Genomic DNA, 20,404 nt, shown 5'->3' with positions numbered 1-20,404 from the left:
AGCTCCTCAAACTCTTTCAGCAGTACCTCATTCCCAGTTCTACCGAGGTCGTTGGTTCCTACATGGACCACAACAACTGAATCCTCCCCCTCCCACTTCAAGTTCGTCTCCAGCCATGAGGAGATAATGGGGCAGAAATTACGGCCTCCCAGGTCCGTACTGAGTGTCTACGGACCCGGGAAGGCATCGCAAAAGCCGGTTTTCAACACACAATGCGCATGAGCTGTAAACCGGCTTTTCCGATCTGAAGCTTGACAGATCTTCCGTATCTCGGGAGCGAGGACATTTGCAAGGGCAAGATTGCAGAATTTACCCATATCTTGCCCAGCAAATGTCCTCAAAACTCTTCCGCCTGATAAAAGCAGGCGCATAGCCTACTTTTACAGGTGTAAGAGTTATAAAATACACAAACATTTTAAAATAAAATTATAAAAACACATTTTATTGTTTCAAAACCCTCCCCACTATGGTAAGTTTATTTTAAACCATAATTTAAAAAAAAACATTTTTAAATCGGAAAATATATATTTTTTAAATACATAAATAACTTTAATTTAAATTAATAAAAATATGTTGTGTATTTTTTCTATTTTTTATTATTAGTTTTGTGTGTTTTGGGGGCTGTTTCTCATTCATAATAATGGGAACTCCAACTTACGGAGTTCCCATTATTATGAATGAGAATGTACTACAGAGTAGACCTGATTGGCTGCCTAGACCTGTGCACGCCCTGATGTGCACGCGCTGCAACGCACAGTCAGTGGAGCCCTCAGGACTGGGAACTCGCGCGTGTGCAACAGGATAAGGTAAGTGCGCATTTTTAAAAAGTTTTTTTACCCGTTCGCCCACGGGAAGCAGCTGACAGGGATTTCTGGGCCAATCTTAACCCTGGCAACACAGCCTTCAGGATTCCCGCTCGCTGGGGTAGAGAATTCCAAAGAGTCATGATTCTCCGAGAGAAGAAATTCCTCCTCATTGCCGTTTTAAATGGGCGACGCCTTATTCTGATACTACGCCCCCTAGTTTTAGATTCTCCCACGAGGAGTTTGGATGTAGCGTTGCCATTGTGGACAGAAATGCTCAGTTGCAGGTGATTCCTGTACTGAGGATCAACAAAAAAATGTTTTAAGATTCTGAGGGAGCCAAGGTTGAATTTCCCCTTCTAAGTCCAGCAGAGACATATTTATATGTGTAAAAAGAGATTCCGCCAAACTTCTGCCAGCAGAGCGGGAGAAGCCCTGAGGAAATTTCCGGCATCTGTCTGACACAGACTACTTGATTAAATGAGATATTGGCCCAGAATTTCCTCAGAGATGTTCATACTCTGCCACAGTACCTTTACTAGAAGTACCATGGAAACCTCATTTGCACAAGTAAACAAGGTTTCTGCTGCACTTCCAGCAAAGTTGCACAACTGTGAGGAAGTTCGGGCCATTGTTGACCACGGTTTGTTCTTTTTTTATGACTTAATACCATCTTTTTTCATCATCAGCCTGTTACATAAAGTTATCATTTAATTACTTTTTTCAGTTCCTGAAGTATAAGCACCAGAATTAGTTCATTAAATCCTGTCTCTAATTACATGTATGTCGTGATAGTGATCTAGGTAAAGCATCTAGAAACTCACGCTGTATGAAACTATACCAAAGAAGCCATTAATGCATTTGAAATAAACTGATTAAACCCGCTGAAATAGTGAACATAATAATAACATACAAATGCAGTGTGTCCATTTGTGAATGTTGAGCAATATCATTTCTAGGCTTAGATGTTTTCTATTTTAATTAACAGTTTTTAATCATTAAAATAACATTTTACATTTAAAAGATAGTGAGCAAACTATTGATTGATCTGAGCGATTGAATTGGTTCTGTTGATAAAATCTGATGAATCAGTGGAGGTTTGATGTAACACACTTCTCAGCTAAATAACACAAACGTTTGGCATTTCTTTATTTTAAAATAGAGCTTCGGTTCCAGAAGAATGTAAGAGATCAGTGCAGCCTCCACAGCCAGTAGCATCAGAGTGCTCAAGTCAGTGTAGGAATGGACATTGCACTCCAACAGGAAAATGCTGCTGTAGTCCAGGCTGGGAGGGAGAGTTCTGCAGAGTGGGTAAGTAGTTTTTCTTGTATTTTTAAGGAAATCAGAAAAGATCATAGATCAAGTACTACAAGTGACATAGCACAATGCTGTAAAGCAATATTTATTCCATCTCAATTTGTAAATAAGAATTAAATTGGCTATATTATTCCTATTCTACAGTATTACTACAACATTTATTCAACCCCAGTAATTATCTTCTAAATTTGCTAGCCAGTGGCAGAACAAAACAGTGACAAAACAGAACTGAATTGCACACTTGGCTTTCTTTGTCACATACTATATGTAATGGAAGAAAACATGAGTGACACCTGTCCTTTGAGATTTTCATCCAGCACTATATGACACTTCCATACAGTTTCTGAAGTGAGCCTACATCACCATCTCATTTCTTAGCATCATGCTCCTCCCACAAAGCAGCAAGTAATTACCTCTATGTTTGATTTTAGTCAGTGGGCTTTAACTTTATTTTATAGGAGAAAGTTTTACATAAAAATCTAAACAATTTTACTGAGCAGAAATCTATGTCCATTGCATTAAGGTCTCTCCAATCAATGATTGTAACTGAGGCTTTCCTTTAGGTAATCGAGTTCTTGGAATTTCCAAGGAAGTTTCAAAAAAATAAGCATGGAATTTCATGGCAAAGCTAAAGAAACATGCCAAATTGCTGTGCCATTTTCTCTTTCCATGTCCACTCCTTCAAGGGAAGAGTATTGAAGGAAGGATTCAGGCAAAATTTTCTTCAGGTTGTCATTGACATTGTAGTTCAACAATTAAGATAGCATTGGGTGTACATGTCCAAATGTGAAGAATGAATATGGTCTCAATCCAAGCTAGATAATTGAGTAAGTAGTGAAGGATAGTCAAAAGGAGTCAGTTATATAACAGACACTTATTCTGCTTGGACATCAGTGCAGGTGAATTTCACACCTTTGTCAGTGTACCAGTGACAATAATTTGTGTCGAGTTCAATCTGTTGGGTTAATGTTTCCCAGTGAGTGCACTAGGATAATAAGTCAATATTCTTCATTGATGAAGGGCATGAGGATCAAGGCAGCCAGTTTTATCATTTTACTAGCGTATCAGAGCACACAAAGCAGCTCATCAGTCAGGATGATTCCTCAGGACAGTGGGGTGATCTCTGGCAAAGACAGCTGCTGCTAATATCCTTCTCCATTACCACATACACATATTGCAAAGTATTCATGAAGTTATGGGAACTATTTAAACCAAATTCCTGAATAGCTCAGGAAGAAGTCAAGAAAAGAGTCTCAACCTATATTCAGCAATGCCTGGTAGTGATGCTGGAAAAATCTCGACTTTCCCAGGACATCCCTTTAAAATTGCCTCAAGACTGGTGTGTGCCATAATAATTTGTCTTTAAACATACAGAAGCATTTTTATGGTTAGATCTCTAAATCAGAGTTTACCTGAAAGTTTTGTAACTGATGCCAGCAGCCATCTTCATCATATCAAATACTTGGATTTTCAATAATTGAATGGGTTAGCATCATGGTTACCTAAACAGTATACTTCATCTGAAATGTAGGTGAAAAGATGACTCCTGTGCTGGAAAATCCCTGATCATTGAAATATATGCCTACTAAGCCCCTAATATGGCAGACAGGAAGCAGTGCACATTTCCAGCTGGAAGTGCACTGCCTGCCATATTGGGAAAGGGACAAAATATCATCGTGCAGTGCCCACGCCTGAAACAGGCGTTAAGCCCTCTGTATATGCCTTCTACTCTCACATGTTCCATTCTAACTCTCTGCTCACTGGCTGCATTCTCTCCTCATATGTCCCATTCTACCCCTCCTCACATCCATCACATTCTACCTCTCCTCACACATCCCACATCTGGACTGTTAGCTCCCCTTTTCCGACACAAGAGCTCGCACTTTCAGGAGAGCAGATGAAATGTGGAAGGAGTGGAGAGGATGCACACAGATTGTGGGTTTAGATCATAAACAACCTTAAAAATCCATTCATCTGGCCAAACAGTGAAATGAAACTCACATAATCTTTTCTCTCATCCATTATCTATTAACCTAGACAGCTTCAATTAACCTGTGGTTTCCAGGCTGATATATGTGGCTCAATTAATGCTAAAGGCAGGTGTTCATTGACCATGCTCCATATATATGATCAATAACAATCTACATCATAAACCTGCTCGTCAAAAAGCATTAGGTGCTCATTGAGACTAAATCCATTGATCAACTTCATAGAATCAGAGAATGGTTACAGTACGGAAGAAGGCCATCCAGCCCTTTGAGCCATGCAGACTTTCAGCTGGTCCCACTCCCCTGCCCTTTCCTTGTAGCCCTGCAATTTTTTTTTCTTCCGATACTTATCCAACTCCCTTTTGAAAGATAAAATTGAGTCTGCCTCCACTACCCTTTCAGGCAGTGCATTCCAAATCTTAACCACTCGCTGCGTAAAAAAGTTTTTTCTTACATCGCCTTTGGTTCTTTTGCCAATCAGCTTGAATCTGTGTCCTCTGGTTCTCGACCCTTCTGCCAATGGGAATGGTTTCTCTCCATCTACTCTGACCAGACCCCTCATGATTTTGAACACCTCTATCAAATCTCCTCACAATCTTCACACCCTTGCCACTGATTCCTACCCCTTTCCTGCCATTGTCTCAGGTTGAGCCAGATTCGTCACAACCTCAGCGTTCTATTCGTCCCAGATGTGAGCTTCCAAGTCCATATCCTCTCAACCACAATGACTTCCACCTCTGTAACATGGTCCTTCTCTGTCCCTGCCTCAGCCCATCTGCTGATGAAAATCTCATCCATGCCATTGTCGCCTCCAGTCACGACTATTCCAATGATCTCTTGGCCAGTCTCTCATCCTTAATGCTCTGTGTAATTTAGCTCATCTAAATCTCTGGTGCCCATGATGTCATGTATTTAACTGTCATTGTAACCCATGTATAAACTGACCCAAGTTGTACACCGTGAGAACACTGACCACTAGGTGGTGAACTTGTGGGAGAAACTCCTAACCTGGACTTTCAGGTATAAAAGGGGAAGCTCCACCCACCTTCATCACTTCAGTGCTGGCTAATAAAGGTTACTGGTCACAGAGTGACCTTGTCTCAAGTATGGGCCTCGTGTGCATTTATACTGTATAGTAAGGACATATTATTGGCGACGAGGATGGGAGTTAAATCACGCGAGCATGGCCACTAGCAGCACGGACAAGAGGTACTGTGTTGGTGATGATTGGGACGATTTTATTGAGAGACTACAGCAAAGTTTCGTCACCAAGGAATGGCTGGGACAGGATTCGGCCGACAAACGCAGGGCTCATCTCCTGACTGTTTATGGATCCAGGACGTACTCCTTGATGAAAGATCTTCTCGCACCAGAGACGCCGGCGGACAAGACTTTTGAAGAGCTCAGTAAGTTGATCGGGGAATACTTTAAACCGGCGAGCAGCATGCACATGGCGAGTCACCGGTTTTACACGCACCGGCGGAGAGAAGGGCAAAGCGTTCCAGACTTCGTGGCAGACCTCCGGCGACTGCCGAGCCTATGTAAGTTCCCAGATGCATGCAGAGCGGAGATGCTGCGAGACTTTTTTATTGAGGGCATCGGGCACGCTGGGGTTTTCAGGAAACTGATTGAGACCAAAGACTTGACCTTGGAAGCGGTGGCTTTGATGGCCCAGACATTTATCTCAGGGGAGGAAGGGACCAGAATGATGTTTGACAAAAACCTTGGTTTAAATGCAGCAAATGGACAGGGAGTCAACATTGTTAATGCGGCACACAGTTCTCCAGGCAGTCAGGGGCAATCGGACATGCCCGAGCATGTAGTCGAACCCAAAGGGGGAATTCAACAGAGACAATGGCTAGCTGAACGGCGATTCATGCCATCGCAAGGGACAATGCGGCCAGTAATGGAACCAACAACAACTGTCAATGCAGCACTTAAGGACAGTTACAGAGACAGTCAGAGACGATCGACTGGTAATGGATCTTTTGTTTCCAACAACGGCTCATGTTGGAGGTGTGGAAGCAAACACACAGCCAGAGCTTGCAGGTATCAGCAATATACCTGCAGAAACTGCAATGTCAGCGGTCACTTGGCACGTACGTGCAGGAAGCCTGCAGCCAGGTTGATGTACGAGGAGGACGGGGACACATGTAAGCCCTACGAGGCCAAATGGACACTGGGGGAAATCGCTGGAAGCTGAAGTTCAGCAAGTTCATGTGGAGCACATATACAGTTCATACACCAGGACGCCACCGATTATGATGAAAGTGCTCCTCAATGACATCCCAGTATCAATGAAGCTAGACACAGAGGCCAGCCAGTCCCTGATGAGTATCAAACAGTTCGACAAGTTGTGGGCGTCCAAGGCCAGGAGGCCAAAATTATTGCCAATTGACGCACGGCTACGGACATATACAAAGGAGATCATTCCGGTGCAAGGCAGCACCACGGTAGTCATGATCCACAAATATTCGGAGAATAGGTTGCCCCTCTGGATTGTCCCGGGGTATGGTCCCGCACTGCTGGGAAGGAATTGGCTGGCTGTCATGAACTGGAAATGGTGTGATGTCAATGCAATTTCTTCCTTGGAGTGAATATCATGCTCACAGGTCCTGGACAAATTTGACTCACTATTTCAACCCGGCATTGGCACTTTCATGGAGACCAAGGTAGTGATTCACATAAACCCGGACACCAGACCAGTACACCACAAGGCCAGAGCGGTACCGTACGTGATGCGGGAAAAGATAGAAGGCGAATTGGACCGCCTGCTGAGGGAAAGCATCATCTCGCCAGTCGAATTCAGTGACTGGGCAAGCCCGATTGTGCCGGTGCTCAAGGCGGATGGGGTCGGTCAGGATATGTGGTGATTACAAGGCCACCATCAATCAGGTATCACTCCAAGACCAGTACCCGCTACCGAGAGCGGAGGACCTCTTTGCGACGCTATCCGGTGGCAAACTCTTTTCAAAATTGGACCTGACCTCAGCTTACATGACCCAGGAGCTGGCGAGTGAGTCGAAGAAGCTGACCACCATCACGACACACAAGGGGTTGTTTGAGTACAACAGATGTCCGTTTGGGATTTGCTCAGCCGCCGCGATCTTTCAACGAAATATGGAAAACCTCCTCAAGTCGATTCCAAGGACAGTGGTTTTTCAAGACGACATACTCATCACGGGTTGCGATTCTGAAGAACACCTCTGCAACCTGGAGGAGGTGCTACGCAGACTGGACCGGGTAGGTCTGCGACTGAAAAAGGCGAAGTGAGTCTTCCTAGCTCCAGAGGTAGAATTCCTGGGGATGAGGGTAGCAGCAGACGGGATCAGACCTACTGCGTCCAAAACAGAAGCGATCCAGAGAGCACCTAGACCCCGTATCACGACGGAGCTGCGTTCGTTCCTGGGGCTCCTGAACTATTTTGGTAATTTTCTTCCCAAATTGAGCACGCTGTTAGAGCCGCTCCACGTGCTCCTACGCAAAGGTCGTGAATGGGTCTGGCGGGACAGCCAGGAAAGGGCTTTTGATAGAGCACGAAATTTGTTATGCTCCAACAATCTGCTAACGCTATATGACCTATGCAAGAAACTCATTCTAACGTGCGACGCGTCGTCCTAAGGTGTCGGGTGTGTGTTGCAGCATGTTAATGCCAAGGGTCAGTTACAGCCGGTAGCTTATGCCTCCAGAAGTCTGTTCCAGGCAGAACGGGGCTACGGGATGGTAGAAAAGGAAGCACTTGCATGTGTATATGCTGTCAAAAAAAAATGAACCAGTACCTGTTTGGCAGGAAATTTGAGCTGGAGACAGATCACAAACCCCTCACGTCCCATTTGGCCGACAACAAGGCCATAAATGCAAATGTATCGGCCCGCATACAGAGGTGGGCACTCACGTTAGCCGCCTATGACTATACAATTCGGCACAGACCGGGCACTGAAAACTGCGCCGATGCACTCAGCAGGCTCCCACTAGCCACCACCGAGGGGGCAACCAAGCATGCTACTGAGATAGTTATGGCTGTTGAAGCTTTCGAAAGCGAAGGCTCACCAGTGACAGCCCATCAGATTATAGTCTGAACAAATCGAGACCCGCTACTGTCTTTAGTCAAGAAATGTGTCCTGAATGGGGACTGGGCAGCCACGTACAGGGCATGCCCTGAGGAATTTAAACCATTTCACAGGTGCAAGGATGAACTCTCGATTCAGGCCGATTGCCTACTATGGGGAAACCGAGTAGTCATGCCCCAGATGGGCAGATAGATGTTCATCAGAGAACTCCGCAGTGAGCACCCGAGCATTGTCATGATGAAGGCAATTGCCAGATCACACGTTTGGTGGCCAGGGATAGATGCAGACTTGGAACTTTGTGTTCACAGGTGCAACACGTGTGCCCAGCTGGGCAATGCACCCAGGGAATCAAACAGGGGATGCTCAAAATCCAAGGGGGTTCCCTACAAAGCCGCTTATTACGCATCCTGTTGGCCAATAGATCCTGACCACACTCGCTCACAGGGATCCCACCCGTCGAGCTGCTAATGAAAAGGACGCTCAAAACCAGGTTATCCCTTATACAGCCCACCATGAAAGAAATTGCTGAGAGCAAGCGCTGGTCACAATGTGACTACCATGACAGGAATGCAAAGGCGAGATGTATTGATGTCAATTACCCTGTCTTTGTCCTCAACTACGCTGCAGGGCCCAAATGACTCGCAGGCACTGTGATTGCCAAAGAGGGAAATAGGATTTTGGTAGTTAAATTTCCAATGGACAAATCTGCCGCAAACACGTGGAACAAACAAAAAGGAGGTTCAGCAACCCCATAGAAGAAGCAGAGGAAGAACACGATGTAGAGTTCACTCCTCCACAGGTGACTGAACATCGGAACCAAGCGGAGGAGAGCCCAGTCACTGTGGGCAGTCCGGACAGGCCTGAGGCACCGCAAACAGCAGACACTCAGGCCAGCACCCAACAACCGGAGCCCCAACTCAGGCGCTCTACAAGGGAGCGTAAACCACCAGAGAGACTCAACCTGTGATCCCAATAAGACTTTGGGGGGGAGGTGATGTCATGTATTTAACCCATGTATAAACTGACCTAAGTTGTACATCATGAGAACATTGACCACTAGATGGTGAACTTGTGAGAGACACTCCTAACCTGGACTTTCAGGTATAAAAGGGGAAGCTCTACCCACCTTCATCACTTCAGTGCTGGCTAATAAAGGTAACTGGTCACAGAGTGAGCTTTTCTCAAGTATGGGCCTCGTGTGCATTTATACTGTATAGTAAGGACATATTACATATCCTATCACATAACAGGTCCCACTGATCCACCACTACTCTCCTTGCTGATCTACATTGGCTCCCGGTCCTCCAACACTTCCAATTCTCATCCTTGTGTTTAAATCCCTTCAAGGCCTTGCCACTTCCCATGGCTCTAATTTCTTCAGTCCTACAACTCACAGCCCCCCGCGCGCACCCCCCACAACACTTTGTTCCCCCCAATTCTAGCCTCATGTGCATCTCCTCTTCCTTTCGCTTCACTATTGGTGATCATACCTTCAGCAGGCTAAGGCCCCATGCACTGGAATTCTCTGCCTAAACCCCTCTTTAAAACCATTAAAGCTCTTTCACCAAGCTTTTATTCACCTCTCCAAATATCTTCCTCTTTGGCTTTGATGTTTATTTTTGTCTGATTACATCTTTATGAAGTGCCTTGGGATATTTTTCTACATTAAAGGTTCCGCAGGGCTCAGTCTAGGTCCATTCCTTTTTGTGGTACATATCAATGATTTCGACTTGAATGTAGGGGGTACGATTAGACGTTTGCAGATGATATAAAACTTAGCTGTGTGGTTGATAATGAAGAAGAAAGCTGTCTGCTGTAGGAAGATATCGATGAACTGGTCAGGTGGACAGAACAGTGGCAAATGGAATTCAAACCAGAGAAGTGTGAGGTAATGCATTTGGGGAGGGCTAACAAGGCAAGGGAATATACATTAAATGGTAGGACACTGAGAAGTGTAGAGGAACAAAGGGACCTTGGAGTGCATGTCTACAGATCCATGAAGGTAGAAAGCCAGGTAGATAAGGTGGTTAAGAAGGCGTACAGAATACTTGCCTTTATTAGCCAGGGCATAGAATACAAGAGCAGGGAGGTTATGCTTGAACTGTTTAAAACACTAGTTAAGCCACAGCTAGAATACTGCATGCAGTTCTGGTCACCACATTACAGGAAAGATGTGATTGCACTAGAGAGGGTACAGGGGATATTTATGAGGATGTTGCCTGGACTGGAGAATTTTAACTATGAGGAAAGATTGGATAGGCTGGGTTTGTTTTCTTTGGAACAGAGGGGGCTGAGGGGCGACCTTATTGAGCGATATAAAAATATGAGGGACAGAGATAGAGTGGACAGGAAGGACTTATTTCTCTTAGCAGAAGGGTCAACAACCAGGGGCATAGATTTAAAGTAATTGATAGGGGGTTTAGAATGGATTCGAGGGGAAATGTTTTCATCCTGAGTGTGGTGGGGATATGGAACTTACTGCCTGAAAGGGTGCTAGAAGCAGAAACTTTAACCACTTTTACTAAGTACTTAGATTTGCACTTGAAGTGCTGTAACCTACAAGGCTATGGACCATGAGCTGGAAAGTGGGATTAGCCTGGATAGCTCTTTGTTGGCTGGCACGGACACTATGGGCCGAAATGGCCTCCCTCCGTGCTGTAAATTTCTATGATTTCTATGAAAGGTGCCATAAAAACGCAAGTTGTTGTTGAGAGACTGCTGTCATTGCAAATGGCTTCAAAGTGGTAATAGAACAAAGATAATATTTTGAAATATGTCCTATAGTAACAACCTTATCGAGGGTGAATGTTGGTTAGGATTTACGGCACACACCGAGTTACTGTGAGCTGCATTTCATAGCCATAAAAGAAACATAGAAAATAGGTGCAGGAGAAGGCCATTCGGCCCTTCGAGCCTGCACCACCATTCAATAAGATCATGGCTGATCATTCACCTCAGTACCCCTTTCCTGCTTTCTCTCCATACCCTTTGATTCCTTCAGCCATAAGGGCCATATCTAACTCCCTCTTGAATATATCCAATGAACTGGCATCAACAACTCTCTGCGGTAGAGAATTCTACAGGTTAACAACTCTCTGAGTGAAGAAGTTTCTCCTCATCTCAGTCCTAAATGGCTTACCCCTTTTCCATAGACTGTGTCCCCTGGTTCTGGACTTCCCCAACATCGGGAACATTTCTTCCTCCATCTAACCTGTCCAGTCCCGTCAGAATTTTATATGTTTCTATGAGATCCCATCTCATCTTTCTAAATTCCAGTGAATACAGGCCCAGTCGATCCAGTCTCTCCTCATATGTCCGTCCTGCCATCCCTGAAATCAGTCTGGTAAACCTTCACTGCACTTCCTCAATAGCAAGAATGTCCTTCCTCAGATTAGGAGACTAAAACTGAACACAATATTCCAGGTGAGGCCTCACCAAGGCCATGTACAACTGCAGTAAGACTTCCCTGCTCCTATACTCAAATCCCCTAGCTATGAAGGCCAACATACCATTTGCCGCCTTCACCACCTGCTGTACCTGCATGCCAACCTTCAATGACTGATGTACCATGACACCCGGGTCTCATTGCACCTCCCCTTTTTCTAATCTGCCGCCATTCAGATAATATTCTGCCTTCGCGTTTTGCCACCAAAGTGGATAACCTCACATTTATCCACATAATATTGCATCTGTCATGCATTTGCCCACTCACCTAGCCTGTCCAAGTCACCCTGCAGCCTCTTAGCGTCCTCCTCACAGCTCGCACCACCACCCAGCTTAGTGTCATCTGCAAACTTGGAGATATTACACTCAATTCCTTCATCTAAATCATTAATGTATATTGTAAATAGCTGGGGTCCCAGCACTGAGCCCTGTGGCATCCCACTAGTCACTGCCTGCTATTCTGAAAAGGACCCGTTTATCCCGACTCTCTGCTTCCTGTCTGCCAACCAGTTCTCTAGCCACGTCAGTAGATTACCCCCAATATAATGTGCTTTAATTTTGCACACCAATCTCTTGTGTGGGACTTTGTCAAAAGCCTTTTGAAAGTCCAAATACACCACATCCACTGGTTCTCTCTTGTCCACTCTACTAGTTACATCCTCAAAAAATTCTAGAAGATTTGTCAAGCATGATTTCCCCTTGATAAATCCATGCTGACTTGGACCGATCCTGTCACTGCTTTCTAAATGCGCTGCTATTTCATCTTTAATAATTTTCCCCACTACTGATGTCAGGCTAACCGGTCTATAATTACCCGTTTTCTCTCTCCTTTTTAAAAAAAAAATGGTGTTCCATTAGCTACCCTCCAGTCCATAGGAACTGACCCAGAGTTGATAGACTGTTGGAAAATGATCACCAATACATCCACTATTTCTAGGGCCACTTCCTTAAGTACTCTGGGATGCAGACTATCAGGCCCAAGGGATTTATCGGCCTTCAATCCCATCAATTTCCCTAACACAATTTCCTGACTAATAAGGATTTCCTTCAGTTCCTCCTTCTCGTTAGACCCTCGGTCCCCTAGTATTTCCGGAAGGTTATTTGTGTCTTCCTTCATGAAAACAGAACCAAAGTATTTGTTCAATTGTTCTGCCATTTGTTTGTTCCCCATTATAAATTAACCTGATTCTGACTGCAAGGGACCTACATTTGTGTTCACTAATCTTTTTCTCTTCACATATCTATAGAAGCTTTTGCAGTCAGTTTTTATGTTCCCGGCAAGCTTCCTCTCATACTCTATTTTCCCCCTCCTAAGTAAACCCTTTGTCCTCCTCTGCTGAATTCTAAATTTCTCCCAGTTCTCAGATTTGCTGCTTTTTCTGGCCAATTTATATGCCTCTTCCTTGGATTTAACATTATCCTTAATTTTCCTTGTTAGTCACGGTTGAGCCACCTTTCCCCTTTTATTTTTACTCCAGACAGGGATGTACAATTGTTGAAGATTATCTGTGTGATCTTTAAATGTTTGCCATTGCCTATCCACCATCAAACCTTTAAGTATAATTCGCCAGTCTATTCTAGCCAATTCACGTCTCATACCATCGAGTTACCTTTCCTTAAGTTCAGGCCCCTCGTCTCTGAATTAACTGTGTCACTCTCCATCTTAATGAAGAATTACACCTTTTATGGTCACTCTTTCCCAAGGGGCCTCGTACAACAAGATTGCTAATTAGTCCTTTCTCATTACACCTCACCCAGTCTAGGATGGCCAGCCCTCCAGTTGGTTCCTCGACATATTGGCCTAGAAAACCATCCCTAATACACTCCAGGAAATCCTCCTCCACCGTATTGCTACCAATTTAGTTTGCGCAATCTATATGTCGATAAAAGTCACCCATGATAACTGATGTCCCTTTATTGCACGCGTCCCTAATTTCTTGTTTAATACTGTCCCCAACCTCACTACTGCTGTTTGGTGGTTTGTACACAACTCCCACTAGAGTTTTCTGCCCTTTGGTATTCCGCAGCTCCACCCATACAGATTCCACATCATTCAAGCTAATGTCCTTCCTTACTATTGCATTAATTTCCTCTTTGACCAGCAATGCTACCCCATCTCCTTTTCCTTTCTGTCTATTCTTCCTGAATGTTGAATGCCCCTGGATGTTGAGTTTCCAGCCTTGGTCACCCTGGAGCCATGTCTCCATGATAGCAATTATATCATATTCATTAATTGCTGCCTGCACAGTTAATTCGTCCACCTTATTACGAATACTCCTCACATTGAGGCACAGAGCCCTCAGGCTTGTCTTTTTAACACACTTTGCCCCTTTAGAATTTTGCTGTAATGTGGACCTTTTTGATTTTTGCCTTGGGTTTCTCTGCCCTCCACTTTTACTTTTCTTCTTTCTATCCTTTGCTTCTGCCCCCATTCTACTTCCCTCTGTCTCCCTGCATAGGTTCCCATCCCCCTGCCATATTAGAAATGGAACAAAGGAGGCATTTCTTATAGCCAGTGTTGGCCTTGCAAAAAAGGAGCTGTATTAATGAGGTGCCATGCTGAAATTAATGTGGGTTGAGTGAACTGTGCAATCTCGCACCCATGAACAAATTAGTAAGCCAATGCCTGACCTATAATTTGATTCTTAAATTTACCTTTCTATTCTGAAAGTGCATTGAAAAGTTATGTTTGTTTTGGTGGAAGCATAGATAGCTAATTTACATTTTGCTTCCTACATCAGGTTATTTTGATGTGGGGACACCCTTTTTCCCATATTTCCTTACTTTCTTTCAATAACCTTTTCTAAAGTAATGTCAAATGCTGGCCTCAGCTCCCAGTGCTTATTTTCTAGGCATTAAAGGCCTATCGTAATTAGTGAGAACAGCTCGCAATTTTCAGCAAAGCCAATCTTTGCTGCTGGAGAAGATGTGGTCATACCCCAAAATTACCAACATTGCAATTCTAAGGCTATAGTCCTGTCAAGAATCACAAAGCATAGATTAGAGCTCAGAGTAGTCTATCTAGCCATGCGGCTTTGCCTACCTCAGGTTCTTTGCATGCACATTTATCACAAACGTAAGATTCAGAAACCAACAGAAAAGCATAAGATTTCCTGACATTACAATAATCATCATGCACAAGACTAAAACAGCTAAACACAAGTACTTTGGCAACCCTGATGCAGCCCTACAAGTGAACACTCCATCAAGAGGTAAAGGAAATCGTTTCAGACATGGAGCTACAAAGAAACAGATTATTTTTCACCACAAGAGAAAGCACATGTATAAGAAGCTTGTGCTCCAGGAGCAAGATTCTTCTCTCAACAAAGCCTCCCCATGCAAAGGTTGCTGTATGCTTCCCTCTAATTCTTCCAATGCCTCAATCATCAGAAAGTATAAAAATGTTTGTATTTAAAACAACTGTCAGATTTGTCCCTGTAAAGCTCATCACATGGCTCTGCCAAGCACACTTTGGCACCCTACCCCAAATAATGGCCTTGTTAGTATATATAACAACCCAATAATTGATACTTTATTGCCAGAATAACTTCCTGCACAGCATGAACAAATGGAAAAACTTTGCCAATTTGGGAATAGGGAAGAAGATTTCTTGTTTGTGAAATCCAAAAATTCCAATTCCAACTCTTTTTGTCACTCTTCATTAAGATGGAGAGTGACACAGTTAATTCAGAGACTAGAGTCCTGAACTTAAAGAAAGGTAAATTTGACGGTATGGGACGTGATTTGGCTAGGATAAACTGGTGAATGAAACTTAAAGGGTTGACAGGTGGATAGGCAATGGCAAACATTTAAGGATCACATGAATGAACTTCAACAATTGTACATCCCTGTCTGGTGTAAAAATAAAACCGGGAAGGCGGCTCAACCGTGGCTTACAAAGGAAATTAGGGATAGTGTTAAATCCAAGGAAGAGGCATATAAATTAGCCAAAAAAAGCAGCAAACCTGAGGATTGCAAAACATTTAGAATTCAGCAGAGGAGGACTAAGTGTTTAATTAGGAGGGGGAAAATAGAACATGAGAGTAAGTTTGCAGGGAACATAAAAATTGACTGCAAAAGCTTCCACAGATATGTGAAGAGAAAAAGATTAGTGAAGACAAATGTAGGTCCCTTACAGTCAATCAGGTGAATTTATAATGGAAACCAAGAAATGGCAGACCAGTTGAACAAATACTTTGATTCTATCTTCACCTAAGGAAGACACAAATAACCTTCCGGAAATACTCAGGGACCGAAGGAGGAACTAAAGGAAATCCTTACTAGTTAGCAAATTGTGTTAGGAAATTGATGGGATTGAAGGCTGATAAATCCCCAGGGCCTGATAGTCTGCATCCCTGAGTACTTAAGGAAGTGGCCCTAGAAATAGTGGATGCATTGTTGGTCATTTTCCAACATTCTATAGACTCTGGATCAGTTCCTATGAACTGGAGGGTAGGTAATGTAACACCACTTTTTAAAAAAGGAGAGAGAGAGAAAACACGGTATTATAGACTGGTCAGCCTGACATCGGTGGTGGGGAAAATGTTGGAATCAATTATTAAAGATGTAATAGCAGCGCATTTGGAAAGCAGTGACAGGATTGGTCCAAGTCAGCATGGATTTATGAAAGGGAAATCATGCTTGACAAATCTTCTAGAATTTTTTGAGGATGTAACTAGTAGAGTGGACAAGGGGGAGCCAGTGGTTGTGGTGTATTTAGATTTTTAAAAGGCCTTTGACAAGGTCCCACACAAGAGATTAGTGTGCAAAATTAAAGCACATGGTATTGGGGGTAATGTACTGATGTGGATAGAGAACTGGTTGACAGACAGGAAGCAAAGCATCGGAATAAACGGGTCCTTTTCAGAATGGCAGGCAGTGACTAGTGGGGTACCGCAAGGTTCAGTGCTGCGCTATTTACAATATACATTAATGATTTAGACGAAGGAATTGAACGTAATATCTCCAAATTTGCAGATGACACTAAGCTGGGTGGCAATGTGAGCTGTGGAGGACGCTAAGAGGCTGCAGGGTGACTTGGGACAGGTTAGGTGAGTGGGAAAATTCATGGCAGATGCAATATAATATGGAATAATGTGAGGTTATCCATTTTGGTGGTAAAAGCAGGAAGGCAGATTATTATCTGAATGGTGACAGATTAGGAAAAGGAGAGGTGCAACGAGACCTGGGTGTCATGATACATCAGTCATTGAAAGTTGGCATACAGGTACAACAGGCGGTGAAGAGGGCAATTGGCATGTTGGCCTTCATAGCGAGAGGATTTGAATATAGGAGCAGGGAGGTCTTACTACAGTTGTACAGAGCCTTGGTGAGGCCACACCTTGAATATTGTGTACAGTTTTGGTCTCCTAATCTGAGGAAGGACATTCTTGCTATTGAGGGAGTGCAGCGAAGGTTCACCAGACTGATTCCCGGGATGGCAAGACTGACATATTAAGAAAAACTGGATCAACTAGGCTTATATTCAATGGAATTTAGAAGAATGAGAGGGGATCTCATAGAAACGTATAAAATTCTGACGGGATTGGACAGGTTTGATGCAGGAACAATATTCCCGATGTTGGGGAGGTCCACAACCAGGGGTCACAGTCTAAGGATAAGGGGTAAGCCATTTAGGACCGAGATGAGGAGAAACTTCTTCACTCAGAGAGTTGTGAGCCTGTGGAATTCTCTACCATTGAAAGTTGTTGAGGCCAGTTCGTTAGATATATTCAAAAGGGAGTTAGATGTGGCTCTTATGGCTAAAGGAATCAAGGGGTATGGAGAGAAAGCAGAATGGGATACTGAAGTGCATGATCAGCCATGATCTTATTGAATGGTGGTGCAGGCTTGAAGGGCCGAATGTCCTACTCCTGCACCTATTTTCTATGTTTCTACAGGGCCGGTTAGATTAAAGTTCTAAACTCAGTGCTGTACCACTACTTGTTTCACATACTACATCGGCACTGCGGTCCTTCTGAGAAAGGGGTTCTGTTGGGAACAAATTCTTAACATTCAACTTTATGACAAACCTGTAAACATAAACCCCCTGCCTAATCTCCCAGCTCCAGTATAGGATCTAAATGTGGCAAGTTAATGTACCTGCCATTTGAACTGCTGCTTGTGAAATTAAGTCATGACCAGATAAAGTAAAAATCTTGTAATTATCGGTCAACAGCGATCACCTTACTGACAGCTTGCCCACTTGGTTTACACAGGCTTCAGAGTGCAAACTTGCTCTAATCTTAATTGACCATCAGCCTCTCTTCTCTCATCAAAAGGGTCTCAAGATAGCTATGTAGGTGGTTCTGCATAAAGTGAAAAGGAAGTCATGTAGTGCTTAATAAATATCTGTTAAAGTGATAGAGACACTTAGCCAAATTTCCATTAGTTTGTCTTACTTGTGGACTATGAAGGATTTTTTTTAAGTATATAAATAGCAATCTAATCTTTCTACTTATTGCTGAACTAGTAATATGTCTGACATTCAAACATTAAAAGTAAAATGAACATTTAATTGTGGGATGGTGAAACTCACACTGTCATTTTAAGAAGTTATGCAGACACCACTAAGGATTGATACCCTCTTTTTGTTTCTGTTCTATGTCCCTCACAAATCCCTTTCTCATGTCCTCATACCATTAATGCACTGCTAACAGACAAGTGGCTTGTTTCCAGGCTGCGCCAATGGCTGTTGATGACCGCCCCGAGGCACATGACAGCAGCTGAGCAGTTGAGAATTCCCTTCCCCACATAGAAAGATGCCTGTGCTTGACACTTCCCACACAACGTGGCTTGGATCAGGAATTCAGCAAAGTCGGGCCTTGCAGCCCAAATTTGAACGCATGTATTATTACATATTTCCAATAAATACAGGAATAGAGCTAAGGAGGGAGAAACTCATGTATTTTGTGCCTCCCGTTAGCACCCCCGCTGGAGTTAGCGGAGGCACTAACCAGTAGCGCCCCTCTCCTGCCGGTAGCGTCCTGGATCGCTGCGCTGGTGATGACATCACCGTTGCAGCGACCTGTTTTCACCTCGAGCAAAAATTCGGTAGCGTTCCGTGAGGCCGCTGCGGGCAATGCCCATGTCAGCTTCGCAGTTTCACTCGCTCCCGGTGTGAAAATTAAAGGAGAGGAGCAGCACCGACATTTTGAAAAATGGCTGATTTACCTCTGGCGGCCTTGACCTCCTGAAATCGCGGGGTCCGTGGTGCAATGTAGTAGCCCAACACTCCGCTTCTGTACCGGGCTGCTGCCACGGCGCCCCGCTCCCCAGTGGTGTAGTGGTGGCCCCTTCTCCCTGATGCAGTGTTGGCAGCATGCCTTCCCGTTTAACAGAAGGGGAGGGCCCTGTGATCCTGCAAGCGCTACGAGGAGAGCTGTGTAGCACTGTAAAATTCCCACAGTTTGCACCCCAATCCCGCCCCTGAGAGGTAGTGGAGTGCACAACATTGCGCTCCACTTCCTTTCTGGGATGGTAACCTCAATTCCGCTGCCGGGCAGGATTTCTGCAACTGGTGCTAGAAGTCCCACCTCGCTTTGGGTGCTGCGGTCCCAAATTTTGCCGTCAGAGTTTCCACATCAAGAAAAAATATTTTCTTTCCAGAGCATGCTATTATTTTTGTCTTTATCTGCACATAATATATTGAGGCCAAAAGTGCCCCTTTCTATCAGGCCAGTGGCCGCCTGAAAGCAATGGGTCAGTCCGGATTGGCCGCAGAGGGACCGCCATTTTAGATATTGCCCTTCTTCAGTTTTGGTGCGGTGTAGGGGACCGTCACGTCCATTTTCCCGCCGCATCGTGCACGCGCCGACACCTTACTGACCGCCACCGACCCCTTCCTCAAATTGCCCCTTTCGAAAATTGCCCCGTAGGAGCGGTGCCATCCTTAAAGGGGAGGTGGCGCTGCCAGTGACTCCGTTTTATTTTTTATTGTCGGCTAATTGCCAGGTCGAGCCAACAATTGTGCCCGTGGGTTCGGCCGGGCCGCCAACAGGCAGCCTGGCATCCCCTCTTGGGTGCCAGGCTGCTGGCCCAGCCAAAATCCTCCCTGGTTGCCCAGTGTTTGTCATTAAAGTGGCTGTAGAGTTCACAGCGGCCCTCCCTATAATTGAAGGGGAGGGGCATTGCAACACACCAGCGCAATGACGCCATTAGTGCGGCGCTGATGTCTTGGGAGCATCAGCCACTCCAACCCGCCCCGCTGGTGGCGACTAGTCCGCCACGACCTCACTTCCGCCCCACTCCAAAAACAAACACTAAGACCTGGGGGCCAAAATTGCCCTCCGCCCCAAACGGGGTACACCCACTGTTTCCAAAGAGTTCCATCCACCCCAATGCATGGGGCCAACAATCCGGAGAAATTGGTGTTTTTTTTGCAGCGGAGCAGAAGTGAGATCGAGTCGGAGTAGCCGCCACTAGCAGAGCGGAAGTGGGGGAGGATCGGAGTGGCTGATGATCCAAGTCATCAGCGCCGCACTGATGACGCCATCACGCTGGGGTGTCACATCGTCCCTCCCCTTCAGTGAAAGGGGAGGGCCGCTGCGAAATTTGCAGCCACTTTAGTGGCAAACACTGGGCCACCAGGGAGGGTTGCTGCCTGATAGCGGCCCGGCTGAACCTGCGGGCATAATTGTCGGCCCGACTTGGCAGTTGGCTGACAATAAAAAATAACATGGAGTCACCGGCAGCGCCACCTCCACTTTAAGGGCAGCCATGCCGCCCAGCCACAGAAAGGGTACCGACAGCAAAAGCTGTCAGTGGCATCATCCGGCAACGT

General features: G+C 44.8%; 1 protein-coding gene across 1 annotated transcript in view; it reads left to right on the top strand.

The window, feature by feature from the left end:
• Positions 1–20,404, top strand: part of hhip (hedgehog interacting protein) — a 233,580-nt gene that overhangs the window by 196,698 nt on the left and 16,478 nt on the right. The window contains exon 12 of the mRNA XM_070865050.1: positions 1,966–2,114. Within this exon, the coding sequence (XP_070721151.1) occupies positions 1,966–2,114 (149 nt within the window). The remainder of the gene's footprint in view (positions 1–1,965; positions 2,115–20,404) is intronic.

Source organism: Pristiophorus japonicus, chromosome 2, assembly GCF_044704955.1.
Source record: "Pristiophorus japonicus isolate sPriJap1 chromosome 2, sPriJap1.hap1, whole genome shotgun sequence".
Taxonomy (NCBI): Eukaryota; Metazoa; Chordata; class Chondrichthyes; family Pristiophoridae; genus Pristiophorus; species Pristiophorus japonicus.
The sequence above is the reverse complement of the archived record's forward strand: the minus strand, read 5'-3'. Positions and strand labels throughout refer to the sequence as shown.